This window comes from Ranitomeya variabilis, chromosome 5, assembly GCF_051348905.1.
Source record: "Ranitomeya variabilis isolate aRanVar5 chromosome 5, aRanVar5.hap1, whole genome shotgun sequence".
NCBI classification, from domain to species: Eukaryota; Metazoa; Chordata; class Amphibia; order Anura; family Dendrobatidae; genus Ranitomeya; species Ranitomeya variabilis.
In genome coordinates this window covers 192480785-192496557 of record NC_135236.1, presented here as the reverse complement: position 1 = coordinate 192496557, position 15773 = coordinate 192480785, and the positions used below count along the sequence as shown (strand labels likewise).

The 15773-nt window shown below is 45.8% G+C and overlaps 1 protein-coding gene across 1 annotated transcript in view; it reads left to right on the top strand.

Annotated features, from left to right (window-relative positions):
- The window catches only part of LOC143775485 (transient receptor potential cation channel subfamily M member 7-like), a 211044-nt gene that overhangs the window by 140711 nt on the left and 54560 nt on the right, over positions 1-15773 (top strand). Inside the window, exon 18 of the mRNA XM_077263672.1 lies at positions 5381-6252. Coding sequence (XP_077119787.1) covers positions 5381-6252 — 872 coding nt within the window. The remainder of the gene's footprint in view (positions 1-5380; positions 6253-15773) is intronic.

Genomic DNA, 15773 nt, shown 5'->3' with positions numbered 1-15773 from the left:
CTAGCCAGAAGTACCCTGACTGCCATTAGGTACCGGGATGAGATCCTCAGACCCATTGTGAGACCATATGCAGGTACAAAGGGCCCCAGGTTTTTTCTGATGCATGACAATGCTAAGCCTCATGTAGCTGAAGCGTGTCAGCAGTTCCTGTCTGATGAATGCATTGATGCTATGGACTGACCTGCCCATTCCCCAGAGCTGAATCTAATCGAGCACATCTGGGACATCATGTCTCGTTCCATCCACCAATGTCACGTTGCACCACACACGGTCTAGTAGTTGATTGGTACTTTAATCCAGGTCTGGGAGGAGATCCCTGAGGAGAACAGTTGCTGCCTCATCAGAACCATGCCCAGGCGTTGAAGGGACATTATACATACATGTGGAGGCCACACACACTACTGAGCATAATTTCCTTGTCTTGATGCATTTCCACTGATGTTGGATCAGCCTGTAATTTGATTTTCCACTTTAATTTTGAGCATCATTCCAAATCCAGACCTTCATGGGATATTACTTTTGATTTACAGTGATCATTTTTATTTTTTATTGTTCTCAACGCACTCCACTATGTATTGAATAAAGATTTGCAGCTGGAATATTTAATTCAGCGATATCTGAACACATCTACTCTCCCTCCAACCTCCAAGTGGGCGTCATATACTGACCTCCATGCCTGGCCACTGCCTTTATTGACCAATTCTCCACCTGGCTTCTTCACTTTCTCTCTGCTGACATTCCCACCATCACAATGGGTGACTTCAACATCCCCATTGATACCCTTCAGTCAACAGCCTCCAAACGTCTGTCCCTTACTTCATCCTTTGGACTTACTCAGTGGTCCTCCACAGTCACCCACACAGACGGACATACACTAGACCTCGTCTTCACCCGTCTCTGGTCTCTATCTAACTTCACCACCTCCCCTCTCCCTCTATCCGACCACCATCTGCTCACCTTCTCATCCCTGTCCTCCTCACCGGTCACCCATGTCCAGCAACATGCACACCCCTGCAGAAACCTTGCACACCTAGACACCCACCTACCACTGGCATCCGTATCCTCACTCCACGACACAGACAGTGCCGCTGCTTTCTACAATGCCACTCTCGCATCAGCCATTGACACGGTTGCCCCTCTCTTCCATGGCAGAGTGCGACGTATCAATAGACAAGCTTGGCACAATAACACCACTAAAAAGCTCCGGCAAGTGTCCAGGGTTGCAGAGCGGCGTTGGAAGAAAACACACTCGCAAGCTGACTTCACTGTATTCAAACAAGCAACACTCGCTTTTAAATCTGCTCTCACCTCTGCTAAACAGGCCTACTTCACAACCCTCATATCTTCCCTATCCTATAACCCCAAACAGTTATTCAAAACCTTTAACTCCCTCCTCTGCCCCCCCACTGCCCCCTCCAACCTCCCTCATCTCTGCGGAGGACTTTGCCACACACTTTAAAAATAAGATCGACCAGACAAGGCAAGTCTTCATTGTTCAACCACCACAACCCCTTTGTATACCAGACCAATGCCCAAACCCCATAACCTGCCTATCCTACATCACTGAAGGGGGGCTTAATTGTCTTCTCTCCAAATCGCACCTCACCACCTGTGCGCTCGACCCCATCCCATCCCACCTCCTCCCCACACTTATCCCATCCCTAACCCACCTCTTCAACCTATCACTAACTTCTGGCACCTTCCCTTCTGCTTTCAAACATGCCACAATCATGCCTATCCTTAAAAGCCTATAAAGGCACGGATGATTGACCTCGTGGAGACCAAAACATCCAACACTGCGGAGACACCATCACGTGTTTCTCAACGCAGTGATCCAGAACACTGCCCCCAAATATGCAAATGCAAGTAGAGGAGCTGCGGAGACACCATCACGTGTTTCTCAACGCAGGCAGTGAATAGCCAGGCCTTTCCCCGGGAAGGAACAACCAAGGGAAGGGCAGCATCCAATAAAGGAAAACATCCAATAAAGGAAAACCACCTATGCCAAGCATGGTATCCATCCACAGACAGCTGTTTCGGGGTTTTTGCCCCTCATCAGTGTGGAGTAGGAAACTGGCTATCAGGAGCAGTGCCTAGTAGAAAGACTATAAAGGCACGGATGATTGACCTCATGGAGACCAAAACATCCAACACTGCGGAGACACCATCACGTGTTTCTCAACGCAGTGATCCAGAACACTGCCCCCAAATATGCAAATGCAAGTAGAGGAGCTGCGGAGACACCATCACGTGTTTCTCAACGCAGGCAGTGAATAGCCAGGCCTTTCCCCGGGAAGGAACAACCAAGGGAAGGGCAGCATCCAATAAAGGAAAACATCCAATAAAGGAAAACCACCTATGGAGTAGGAAACTGGCTATCAGGATGCTGCCCTTCCCTTGGTTGTTCCTTCCCGGGGAAAGGCCTGGCTATTCACTGCCTGCGTTGAGAAACACGTGATGGTGTCTCCGCAGCTCCTCTACTTGCATTTGCATATTTGGGGGCAGTGTTCTGGATCACTGCGTTGAGAAACACGTGATGGTGTCTCCGCAGTGTTGGATGTTTTGGTCTCCACGAGGTCAATCATCCGTGCCTTTATAGTCTTTCTACTAGGCACTGCTCCTGATAGCCAGTTTCCTACTCCACACTGATGAGGGGCAAAAACCCCGAAACAGCTGTCTGTGGATGGATACCATGCTTGGCATAGGTGGTTTTCCTTTATTGGATGTTTTCCTTTATTGGATGCTGCCCTTCCCTTGGTTGTTCCTTCCCGGGGAAAGGCCTGGCTATTCACTGCCTGCGTTGAGAAACACGTGATGGTGTCTCCGCAGCTCCTCTACTTGCATTTGCATATTTGGGGGCAGTGTTCTGGATCACTGCGTTGAGAAACACGTGATGGTGTCTCCGCAGTGTTGGATGTTTTGGTCTCCACGAGGTCAATCATCCGTGCCTTTATAGTCTTTCTACTAGGCACTGCTCCTGATAGCCAGTTTCCTACTCCACACTGATGAGGGGCAAAAACCCCGAAACAGCTGTCTGTGGATGGATACCATGCTTGGCATAGGTGGTTTTCCTTTATTGGATGTTTTCCTTTATTGGATGCTGCCCTTCCCTTGGTTGTTCCTTCCCGGGGAAAGGCCTGGCTATTCACTGCCTGCGTTGAGAAACACGTGATGGTGTCTCCGCAGCTCCTCTACTTGCATTTGCATATTTGGGGGCAGTGTTCTGGATCACTGCGTTGAGAAACACGTGATGGTGTCTCCGCAGTGTTGGATGTTTTGGTCTCCACGAGGTCAATCATCCGTGCCTTTATAGTCTTTCTACTAGGCACTGCTCCTGATAGCCAGTTTCCTACTCCACACTGATGAGGGGCAAAACCCCCGAAACAGCTGTCTGTGGATGGATACCATGCTTGGCATAGGTGGTTTTCCTTTATTGGATGTTTTCCTTTATTGGATGCTGCCCTTCCCTTGGTTGTTCCTTCCCGGGGAAAGGCCTGGCTATTCACTGCCTGCGTTGAGAAACACGTGATGGTGTCTCCGCAGCTCCTCTACTTGCATATCCTTAAAAGCCAACCCTCGATCCAACTGCTATGTCCAGCTATCGCCCAATATCACTGCTCCCATTCGCTTCCAAAATCCTGGAGCAGCACGTCCACTCTGAACTTTCCTCCCACCTCTCATCTAACTTGCTCTTTGACAATCTACAATCTGGTTTCCGCCCCCATCACTCAACTGAGACAGCCCTGACCAAAATCACTAACGACCTACTTACCGCCAAAGCTAATGGACAACACTCTGTACTCCTCCTTGTAGACCTGTCCTCTGCTTTCGACACAGTTGACCACTGCCTCCTACTTCAGATCCTCTCCTCCTTTGGCATCAAAGACCTCGCCCTATTCTGGATCTCCTCGTACATTTCCTACCGCACATTCAGCGTCTCCCACTCCCACACTACCTCCTCATCCCACCCTCTCTCTGTTGGAGTCCCCCAAGGCTCTGTTCTAGGACCCCTACTCTTCTCAATCTATACACTTGGCCTGGGATAACTCATAAAGTCCCATGGATTCCAGTACCACCTCTATGCTAATGACACTCAGATCTACCTCTCTGGCCCAGACGTCACCGCTCTACTGTCCAGAATCCCAGAGTGTCTCTCAGCCATATCCTCCTTCTTCTCCTCTCGCTTCCTCAAACTCAATGTGGACAAATATGAACTCATCATCTTTCCTCCATCCCATAGATCTTCCTTACCTGACCTATCTATCGCTATCAACGACATCATGCTTTCCCCCAGTACCGGAAGTCCGCTGCCTCGGAGTAACCTTTGACTCTGCCCTGTCCTTCAAACCGCACATCCAAGCTCTGTCCACCTCCTGTCGCCTCCAGCTCAAAAATATCTCCAGAATCTGTCCTTTCCTCAACCGTCAATCTGCTAAAATACTTGTGCATGCCCTCATCATCTCCCGCCTTGACTACTGAAACATCCTTTTCTGCGGCCTCCCTGCTAACACCCTTGCACCTTGCCAGTCCATCCTTAACTCTTCTGCCCAACTAATTCATCTCTCTCCTCGCTACTCCCCTGCTCCCCCCCTCTGCAAATCTCTTCGCTGGCTCCCATTCCCTCAGCGTATCCAGTTCAAATTACTAATACTAATCTACAAAGCCATCCATAACCTGTCTCCTCCATATATCTCTGAACTAATCTCCCGATATCTTCCCTCATGTAATCTCCGATCCTCCCAAGACCTCCTTCTCTCCTCCACACTTATTTGCTCCTCATCCACCCGCCTCCAAGACTTCTCCAGAATATTCGCCATCTTCTGGAATTCTCTGCCCCAACACGTCCGACTATCAACCACATTCGGATCCTTCAGACTGAACCTGAAAACCCATCTCTTCAGGAAAGCCTACAACCTGCACTGACCCCGCTGCCTCCTCATCACTACCGGAGATACTGCCTCACCAACACCGGAGCTCCTGCAACCCTCAACCTGTTGTCTCCTTCTCCATAATCCTGTAGAATGTAAGCCCGCAAGGGCAGGTCCTCGCCCCTCTGTATCAGTCTGTCATTAGTTTGTTTACTCTAAGTGATATCTGTAACTTGTGTGTAACCCATTCTCATGTACAGCACCATAGAATCAATGGTGCTATATAAATAATAATAATAATAATAATAATAAAATAATAGTATAATAAGTGTTCCTTTTTTTTGTTTGAGCAGTGTATATTTGAAAGGTTTTACATTTGCTTATACGTACATGGTGATCGCTGTAATGCTTTCTATTCTTGATAACTCCATTATAAATTAGCATGTTTATGTTTCCATGGTTGTTCATATGCTTGTACATCCACTACATTCCATTATTTCTATTTTTTGCAGAGTTGAAGATGTATTTGAAGACATGAAGGATGTTAGAGGTCATGTCAACTTTATTAAAAGTTTACTTCACCATTTAGATGATCACATTGGCCATCTGCAGGATCTCTCAGGTTTTACATTGGATTCAATAAAGACCCTCACTGCACAAAAAGCCATGGAATCCAAAAGGAGCCACAGCATGATGTCCTGTGATTTAAGCCTCTCAAAGCAAACCACTGATGATGGACTTGGACAATCAACTGCATGGAATAAGAGCAAAAGCAGCCAAATTTTGGCTCACTCCTTCTCACAATCTGGTATAGAAAAGTTTACTAAAACTTCAAATTCACTGCAAAGAGTCAATGGATCAGATTTTGCTCCTGTACACAAAGCTTTATTTTACTTCTCTGACCATCTCCCGGAATTCCAGCTTGGAGCTTCCGATGATGATAACATTGATTATGGCAAACAAAAATCTCTAAAAAGCAGGTCTCATGTAACAATTGCAAATTTTGAATCCAAACCAAAGAGGGTTTCTGAAGTTATAAATCTATCAACAACTGTTCAGTCAAAAAAGAGTCCATTACCAAAAAGTCCAGATTCATCCAGTTTAGCATTGATTGATAAAACATTCAAAGAGGAAGGATTTGTTAATTGTACATTTACTGATGATGACGGCAAAGTTATCTATGAAAATAATTCTGGAGATGAAGGTCCATATTCTATTTTATCTTCTGAATTGGAATCTGACACAACTGAACAACCATTGCCAGTAGCATCACCAAATGGCGTTAAATGCGATACTATTGTAAAAAAATATAAAGATCAACACAGTAGTAATAATAAAATTACAGGAGTATTTCAAAAACTCTGGAAACAATCTAAAAGTCCAGGTAACATTACTGTTGTGTTTGTTTACCCTTGTTTGGATACAGTGATATAATTTGGATAAAAAAATGAGAGAATTAACAATCCCTTTTTGATCCCTGATTACTCCTTTTTTAGCATTTTAACATTATTGATTACTGTGTTATGATGATATAACTATAACGACTTTTTTATTTTTTATTTTCTTCAGCTTGCTAAGTTTTGATCAATTCTAGCTTCTGGGTTAATTAAACAGAATGACCAAATTATATTTGTACAAAATAGGGGGCTATAGGTCGATTCCATTAAAGGGAACCTGTCACCCCCAAAATCGATGGTGAGGTAAGCTCACTGGCATCAGGGGCTTATCTACAGCATTCTGGAATGCTGTAGATAAGCCCCCGATGTTACCTGAAAGAGGAGAAAAAGAGGTTAGAATATACTCACCCAGGGGCGGTCCCGCTGCGGTCCGGTCAAATGGGCGCCTCCCATCTTCATTCCATGACGTCCTCTTCTGGTCTTCACGCCGCGGCTCCGGCGCAGGCGTACTTTGTCTGCCCTGTTGAGGGTAGAGCAAAGTACTGCAGTGCGCAGGCGCCGGGCCTCTCTGACCTTTTCGGCGCCTGCGCACTGCAGTACTTTGCTCTGCCCTCAACAGGGCAGACAAAGTACGCCTGCGCCGGAGCCGCGGCGCGAAGACCAGAAGAGGACGTCATGGAATGAAGATGGGAGGCGCTGTACCGGACCTGAGACGCCCATCGGAGCGGGACCGCCCCTGGGTGAGTATAATCTAACATCTTTTTCTCCTCTTTCAGGTAACATCGGGGGCTTATCTACAGCATTACAGAATGCTGTAGATAAGCCCCTGATGACAGTGAGCTTACCTCACCATCGATTTTGGGGGTGACAGGTTCCCTTTAATATATTTTAGTAAATACTTAAATACCCCATAAAATAATTAAGGATCATGTTCTCATGTAAGGCAGAGTTTTCCTGCATTGTCGCTATGGCGGTGGTCGGCTCACGGCACTTCTCCGTTAAGTGGATAGGGACCCTGTAGTGCAGCGGTATCCACACTGTGCACTGATGAGACAGTGACCCAGCAAAGTTCAAAGCAAAATGTGTTTTTAATGTCCAAAACTCACATAAATGCATAGGAGACAGTATCATCCGGATCGCAGCCGGGAAAACAAAATCGTCTGTAAACGGGACCAGTTGCCATGGGCGACTGCACCATCGTGCACGCTGAGGGGTGCCAGGCCTGTTGGCTCCGATTGTCTCTGTGTTGCTTCACACAGGTTGGCTCTGCACACTTGCAAAACCTAAACTGACACAAACAAAACCTCTACTTCAGGGGGTTTTACAAGGAACCTGTGGCCATAGGCCACATGGAAAACCCAGCTGGGAAGGAAACGGACTGCCCCACTACCATCCCGTAGTCCATTTAAAAAATAAAAGCCCAGAGCGGGTTTTCTTAAATCTGCCTTGGACAAATAGCTTACCCAAGACCAAAGTTCACTTTTATTCTGCATTGCAATCACAGCTAGGCCTGTGACTGCAATGCACTCCCGTGACCTCCATATGCTTTTTTGCACATCATGGGGGACGCATAGCAACCCTCTCAGCATATAACACCGGTCACTGCCTCACAGACCCACTAAGAGGTTCGCCACGAAGTAGCAGTGGGCTTCATACAGTCTGATCAGAATGCTAAACTAAGAACCTCATGTTCAGTTATATATTTTTGCCTAGTGGCATTAGATCAATGTATGATTTTTGGAGGTGCTGTCCATTCTCTTTTTCCTCTGTTAATCATCATGACAATTTATGAATACATTGACATTACCATTTAACTTGTCAAAGACGTGTGTCCAGTGGCGTAACTTGAAGCTCATGGGCCCCAATGCAAAAACTCCAATTTGACCCCCCAATTATCGAAAGTCTTTAATAGTATCGGTGTTTTCAGTATGGGAGAGGGACTTTTTGGGTGTCTTAGGTATCAGGGCCTGGGTGCAATCGCAATCCCTGCACCTATTGTAGTTACACCACTGGGTGAATCCTACACAGTGTGATATGTTCAACATTGGAGGAATTAGAAATAATGTTGTTGGAGCATAATTATGACATGGTGGGGATATCTGAGATGTGGCTGGATGAGAGCCATGACTGGGCTGTTAACTTGCAGGGCTATAGCCTTTTCAGAAATGACCGTACAGATAAGCGAGGGGGAGGGGTGTGTCTGTATGTAAAATCGTCCTTAAAACCCATCTGGCGTCATAATATAGGTGAATCTAATGAAAATGTAGAGTCCCTGTGGGTGGAGATAAGGGGAGGGGGAAAAAATAATAAATTACTGATAGGGGTTTGTTATAAATCTCCAGAAATAATGGAAGCAATGGAGAACATCCTCGTAAAGCAAATAGATGAAGCTGCGACCCAAGGAGAAGTCATTATTATGGGGGACTTCAACTACCCTGAAATAGATTGGGGAACAGAAACCTGCAATTCCAGCAAAAGTAATCGGTTTTTGACAACTATGAGAGACAATTACCTTTCACAACTGGTTCAGGACCCAACAAGAAGGGGGGCACTGCTAGACCTAATATTAACAAACAGGCCAGACCGCATAACAAATATAAGGGTTGGGGGTCACTTGGGGAATAGTGATCACAAAATAATAAGTTTTCATGTAACCTTTAATAAGATGGGTAGTAGAGGGGTGACAAGGACACTAAACTTCGGGAGGGCAAATTTCCAACAGATGAGAGAGGATCTTGGTTGTTGTGAATTCTGCTCTTGGGTTCCCTCCGGTGGTTGTTGGTGGTAATACAGCTGTCCCTGGGTTGCAATCCTGAGCAGGTGTCCCTGCTGATTGCAGCTCTCACTTGGTATTTAGATGTGCAGGATTCATTAGCCCTTGCCAGTTGTCCATTGTTCTTGGAGGTTTTACATCTCTGTCTGGTTCCTCCTGCCATGCTGCCAGATCAGCAAAGATAAGTGTCTGGGTTTTGTTTCTGCAGTACACATGCTGTGTGCTTTACAATTCTGTACCATTCATTGTTTTTTCTTGTCCAGCTTAGACTGTGTTTGGACTTTTTCAGTCAAGTTGGATTCTCAGGAGATGCAGATATACATTCCATGTCTTTAGTTAGATGGTGGAATTTTTGTATTATCTGCTGTGGATATTTTTAGGGTTTTAATACTGACCGCTTAGTATTCTGTCCTATCCTTTTCTATTTAGCTAGAGTGGCCTCTTTTGCTAAATCCTGTTTTCTGCCTGCGTGTGTCTTTCCTCTAATACTCACAGTCAATATTTGTGGGGGGCTGCCTATCCTTTGGGGTTCTGCTCTGAGGCAAGATAGAATTCCCATTTCCATCTATAGGGGTATTTAGTCCTCCGGCTGTGTCGAGGTGTCTAGGATGTGTTAGGTACACCCCACGGCTACTTCTAGTTGCGGTGTCAGTTTAGGGTTTACGGTCAGTACAGGTTCCACCTTCTCCAGAGAAAGTCTCATGCGGCTCCAAGGTCACCGGATCATAACAGTACAACTGGCCCACAATGAGTTAAATGCATCTCAGAAGAAGGGAAGAAAGGTGTTGAGCCATTTTTTTTTCTGTAGCCTGCTTTGTCTTACCTTCCCTCTTTTTCTCTGGGTGGCTGAGGAGTCTTGTGCTAGCATGGATGTTCAGGGATTAGCTTCTCGTGTTCACCAGCTTGCTGCTAGGGTACAGGATATTTCTGATTATATTGTTCAGACTCCTGTTTTAGAGCCTAAGATTCCTACTCCTGATTTGTTTTTTGGGGACAGGTCCAAATTTTTGAGTTTTAAAAACAACTGTAAACTGTTTTTTGCTCTGAAACCTCGATCCTCTGGTGATTCCATTCAGCAGGTTAAAATTGTCATCTCCCTGCTGCGTGGCGATCCTCAGGATTGGGCATTTTCCCTGGAATCAGGGAATCCGGCCTTGCTTAATGTAGACACCTTTTTTCAGGCTTTAGGATTATTATATGATGAACCAAATTCTGTGGATCAAGCGGAGAAAACCTTGTTGGCCCTGTCTCAGGGTAAAGAAGCGGCAGAATTGTATTGTCAGAAATTTAGAAAATGGTCTGTGTTGACTAAATGGAATGATGATGCTTTGGCGGCAATTTTCAGAAAGGGTCTTTCTGAATCCGTTAAAGATGTTATGGTGGGGTTTCCCACGCCTTTCGGTCTGAGTGATTCTATGTCTCTGGCCATTCAGATTGATCGGCGCTTGCGGGAGCGCAGAACTGTGCGCGCTGTGGCGTTGTCCTCAGAGCAGATGCCTGAGCCAATGCAGTGTGATAGGATTCTGTCTAGAACGGAACAACAAGGATTCAGACGTCAGAATAGGTTGTGTTATTATTGTGGCGATGCTTCTCATGTCATTTCTGTCTGCCCTAAGCGTACAAAGAGGATCGCTAGTTCAGTTACCATCAGTACTGTACAACCTAAATTTCTGTTATCTGTGTCCTTGATTTGCTCATTGTCATCATTTTCTGTCATGGCGTTTGTGGATTCAGGCGCCGCCTTGAACTTAATGGACTTTGAGTTTGCCAGGCGTTGTGGTTTCCCCTTGCAGTCTTTGCAGAACCCTATTCCTTTAAGGGGCATTGATGCTACACCTTTGGATAAAAATAAGCCCCAGTTTTGGACACAGGTGACCATGTGCATGGCACCAGCCCATCAGGAAGATTGTCGTTTTCTAGTGTTGCATAATTTGCATGATGCTATCGTGCTGGGTTTTCCGTGGTTGCAGGTACATAATCCTGTGTTGGATTGGAAGTCTATGTCTGTGACTAGCTGGGGTTGTCAGGGGGTTCATAATGACGTTCCTTTGATGTCAATCTCCTCTTCTTCCTCTTCTGAAATTCCAGAGTTTTTGTCTGATTTTCAGGATGTATTCGATGAGCCCAAGTCCAGTTCCCTTCCACCGCATAGGGACTGTGATTGTGCGATTGATTTGATTCCAGGCTGTAAGTTTCCTAAGGGCCGACTTTTCAACCTGTCTGTGCCTGAACATACCGCCATGCGGAGTTATGTTAAGGAGTCTTTGGAGAAAGGGCATATTCGGCCATCTTCTTCACCGTTGGGAGCGGGATTTTTTTTTGTTGCTAAGAAGGATGGCTCCTTGAGACCCTGTATTGATTATCGCCTCTTGAATAAGATCACGGTCAAGTTTCAATACCCTTTACCTCTGCTTTCCGATTTGTTTGCTAGGATTAAGGGGGCTAGTTGGTTTACGAAGATTGACCTTCAGGGGGCATATAATCTTGTTCGTATTAAGCAGGGTGATGAATGGAAAACTGCGTTTAATACGCCCGAAGGCCATTTTGAATACCTTGTGATGCCATTTGGGCTCTCTAATGCTCCATCTGTTTTTCAGTCCTTCATGCACGATATCTTCCGGACTTATCTTGATAAATTCATGATTGTATATTTGGATGACATTTTAATTTTTTCCGATGATTGGGAGTCTCATGTGGAACAGTGTTATGACCTGGTGGTTAAGGAGCAACATGGGACAAGCTCTGAGGAGATGGTATCTTTACTGACCGTAGTTCCTGAACCTAACACAACACTAGAAGTAGCCGTGGAATGTTCCTGTCACTCCCTAGACATCTCATCACAGCTGGAGAACTAGCTACCCCTAAAGATGGAAACAGGAAAGCTATCGTGCCTCAGAGAAAGCTCCCAAAGGACAGACAGCCCCCCACAAATATGGACTGTGAGTGGAGAGGGAAATGACATACACAGAATGAAAACAGGATTTAGCAAAGGAGGCCACTTCTAACTAGATAGACAGAATAGGAAAGGATACTGTGCGGTCAGTATTAAAAGCTAAAAAAATCCATCACGGAGTTTACAAAAAATCTCCACACCTGACTAACGGTGTGGAGGGCAAATCTGCTTCCCCAGAGCTTCCAGCTTAACTGAATATAGAATACTGACAAGCTGGACTAGAGCAAACATAAAATTAGCTGAATGATTAAGTCCACAGCAAGAGGACAACAAATGAACATGCAAGGACTTATCTTTGCTGAACAGGACCGACTATCAAGGAAATCCAAGGAGAAATCTGAATCCAACCAAGAAACATTGACAGCTGGCACTGGCTGAAGATCAGAGCCAGGCTAAATAGCAGAGCAGGAGAGACGATCAGTGGAAGCAGCTGCCAAGCTAAATCCAAGGAGCAGCAGTTCCACTTAAAACCACCGAAGGGAGCCCAAGGGCAGAATTCATAAAAGTGCCATTTACAACCACCGGAGGGAGCCCAAGAACGGAATTCACAACAGAACAGGTCAGGATGGTATTTCAGATGCTTCGTGATAATGCTTTGTTTGTGAAGGGGTCTAAGTGTCTCTTTGGAGTGCAGAAGGTTTCTTTTTTGGGCTTCATTTTTTCTCCCTCATCTATGGAGATGGATCCGGTTAAGGTTCAGGCCATTCATGATTGGATTCAGCCCACGTCCGTGAAGAGCCTTCAGAAGTTTTTGGGCTTTGCTAATTTTTATCGCCGTTTCATTGCTAACTTCTCCAGTGTGGTTAAACCATTGACCGATTTGACGAAGAAAGGCGCTGATGTGACGAATTGGTCCTCTGCGGCTGTCTCTGCCTTTCAGGAGCTTAAACGCCAATTTACTTCTGCCCCGGTGTTGCGTCAACCGGATGTTTCTCTTCCATTTCAGGTTGAGGTTGACGCTTCTGAGATTGGGGCAGGGGCCGTTTTGTCTCAGAGGGATCCTGTTGGTTCCTTGATGAAACCGTGTGCCTTCTTTTCCCGTAAGTTTTCGCCTGTTGAACGCAATTATGATGTCGGCAATCGGGAGTTGTTGGCTATGAAGTGGGCGTTTGAGGAGTGGCGACATTGGCTTGAGGGAGCTAAGCACCGTATTGTGGTCTTGACCGATCATAAAAATCTGATTTACCTCGAGTCTGCCAGACGGCTGAATCCTAGACAGGCTCGATGGTCTTTGTTTTTTTCCCGTTTTGATTTCGTGGTCTCATATCTTCCGGGTTCTAAGAATATTAAGGCTGATGCCCTCTCTAGGAGTTTTTTGCCTGATTCTCCTGAGGTCCTTGAACCGGTCGGCATTCTGAAAGAAGGGGTGGTCCTTTCTGCCATTTCCCCTGATTTACGATGGGTTCTTCAGGAATTTCAGGCTGATAAACCTGACCGCTGTCCAGTGGGGAAACTGTTTGTTCCTGATAGATGGACTAGTAGAGTGATTTCTGAGGTTCATTGTTCTGTATTGGCTGGCCATCCTGGTATTTTTGGTACCAGAGATTTGGTTGGTAGGTCCTTTTGGTGGCCTTCTTTGTCACGTGATGTGCGTTCTTTTGTGCAGTCCTGTGGGACTTGCGCGCAGGCCAAGCCCTGTTGTTCCCGTGCTAGTGGGTTGCTTTTGCCTTTGCCGGTCCCTGAGAGGCCCTGGACGCATATTTCTATGGATTTTATTTCTGATCTTCCGGTTTCCCAGAGGATGTCGGTTATCTGGGTTGTTTGTGACCGGTTCTCTAAGATGGTTCATTTGGTGCCTTTGCCTAAATTGCCTTCCTCTTCTGATTTGGTTCCGTTGTTTTTTCAGCATGTGGTTCGTTTGCATGGTATTCCGGAGAATATTGTGTCCGACAGAGGTTCCCAGTTTGTTTCTAGGTTTTGGCGGGCCTTTTGTGCTAGGCTGGGCATTGATTTGTCTTTTTCATCCGTATTTCGTCCTCAGACAAATGGCCAGACCGAGCGAACTAATCAGACTTTGGAAACTTATTTGAGATGCTTTGTGTCTGCTGATCAGGATGATTGGGTGGCTTTCTTGCCATTGGCCGAGTTTGCCCTTAATAATCGGGCTAGTTCGGCTACCTTGGTTTTGCCCTTCTTTTGTAATTTTGGTTTTCATCCTCGTTTTTCTTCGGGGCAGGTTGAGCCTTCTGACTGTCCTGGTGTGGATTCTGTGGTTGACAGGTTGCAGCAGATTTGGGCTCATGTGGTGGACAATTTGGTGTTGTCTCAGGAGGAGGCTCAACGTTTTGCTAACCGTCGTCGGTGTGTTGGTTCCCGGCTTCGGGTTGGGGATCTGGTCTGGTTGTCTTCCCGTCATGTTCCTATGAAGGTTTCTTCCCCTAAGTTTAAGCCTCGGTTTATTGGTCCTTATAGGATTTCTGAGATTATTAATCCAGTGTCTTTTCGATTGGTCTTTTGCTATCCATAATGTCTTCCATAGATCTTTATTGCGGAAATATGTGGTGCCCGTGATTCCCTCTGTTGATCCTCCGGCCCCTGTGTTGGTTGATGGGGAGTTGGAGTATGTGGTTGAGAAGATTTTGGATTCTCGCTTTTCGAGACGGAAGCTTCAGTACCTTGTCAAATCGAAGGGTTATGGCCAGGAGGATAATTCTTGGGTTTTTGCCTCTGATGTCCATGCTGCTGATTTGGTCCGTGCCTTTCATCTGGCTCGTCCTGATAGGCCTGGGGGCTCTGGTGAGGGTTCGGTGACCCCTCCTCAAGGGGGGGGTACTGTTGTGAATTCTGCTCTTGGGTTCCCTCCGGTGGTTGTTGGTGGTAATACAGCTGTCCCTGGGTTGCAATCCTGAGCAGGTGTCCCTGCTGATTGCAGCTCTCACTGGGTATTTAGATGTGCAGGATTCATTAGCCCTTGCCAGTTGTCCATTGTTCTTGGAGGTTTTACATCTCTATCTGGTTCCTCCTGCCATGCTGCCAGATTAGCAAAGATAAGTGTCTGGGTTTTGTTTCTGCAGTACACATGCTGTGTGCTTTACAATTCTGTACCATTAATTGTTTTTTCTTGTCCAGCTTAGACTGTGTTTGGACTTTTTCAGTCAAGTTGGATTCTCAGGAGATGCAGATATACATTCCATGTCTTTAGTTAGATGGTGGAATTTTTGTATTATCCGCTGTGGATATTTTTAGGGTTTTAATACTGACCGCTTAGTATTCTGTCCTATCCTTTTCTATTTAGCTAGAGTGGACTCTTTTGCTAAATCCTGTTTTCTGCCTGCGTGTGTCTTTCCTCTAATACTCACAGTCAATATTTGTGGGGGGCTGCCTATCCTTTGGGGTTCTGCTCTGAGGCAAGATAGAATTCCCATTTCCATCTATAGGGGTATTTAGTCCTCAGGCTGTGTCGAGGTGTCTAGGATGTGTTAGGTACACCCCACGGCTACTTCTAGTTGCGGTGTCAGTTTAGGGTTTGCGGTCAGTACAGGTTCCACCTTCTCCAGAGAAAGTCTCATGCGGCTCCAAGGTCACCGGATTATAACACTTGGTGCAATTAACTGGGACAATATCCTGAGACATAAAAATACACAAAGAAAATGGGAGACGTTTATTAGCATCCTGGATAGGACCTGTGCACAGTATATACCGTATGGGAATAAACATACTAGAAATAGAAGGAAACCAACATAGCTAAATAGAGCTGTAAGGGGCGCAATAGGTGACAAAAAGAAAGCATTTAGAGAATTAAAGGAAGCAGGTAGTGATGAGGCATTAAATAAATACAGAAA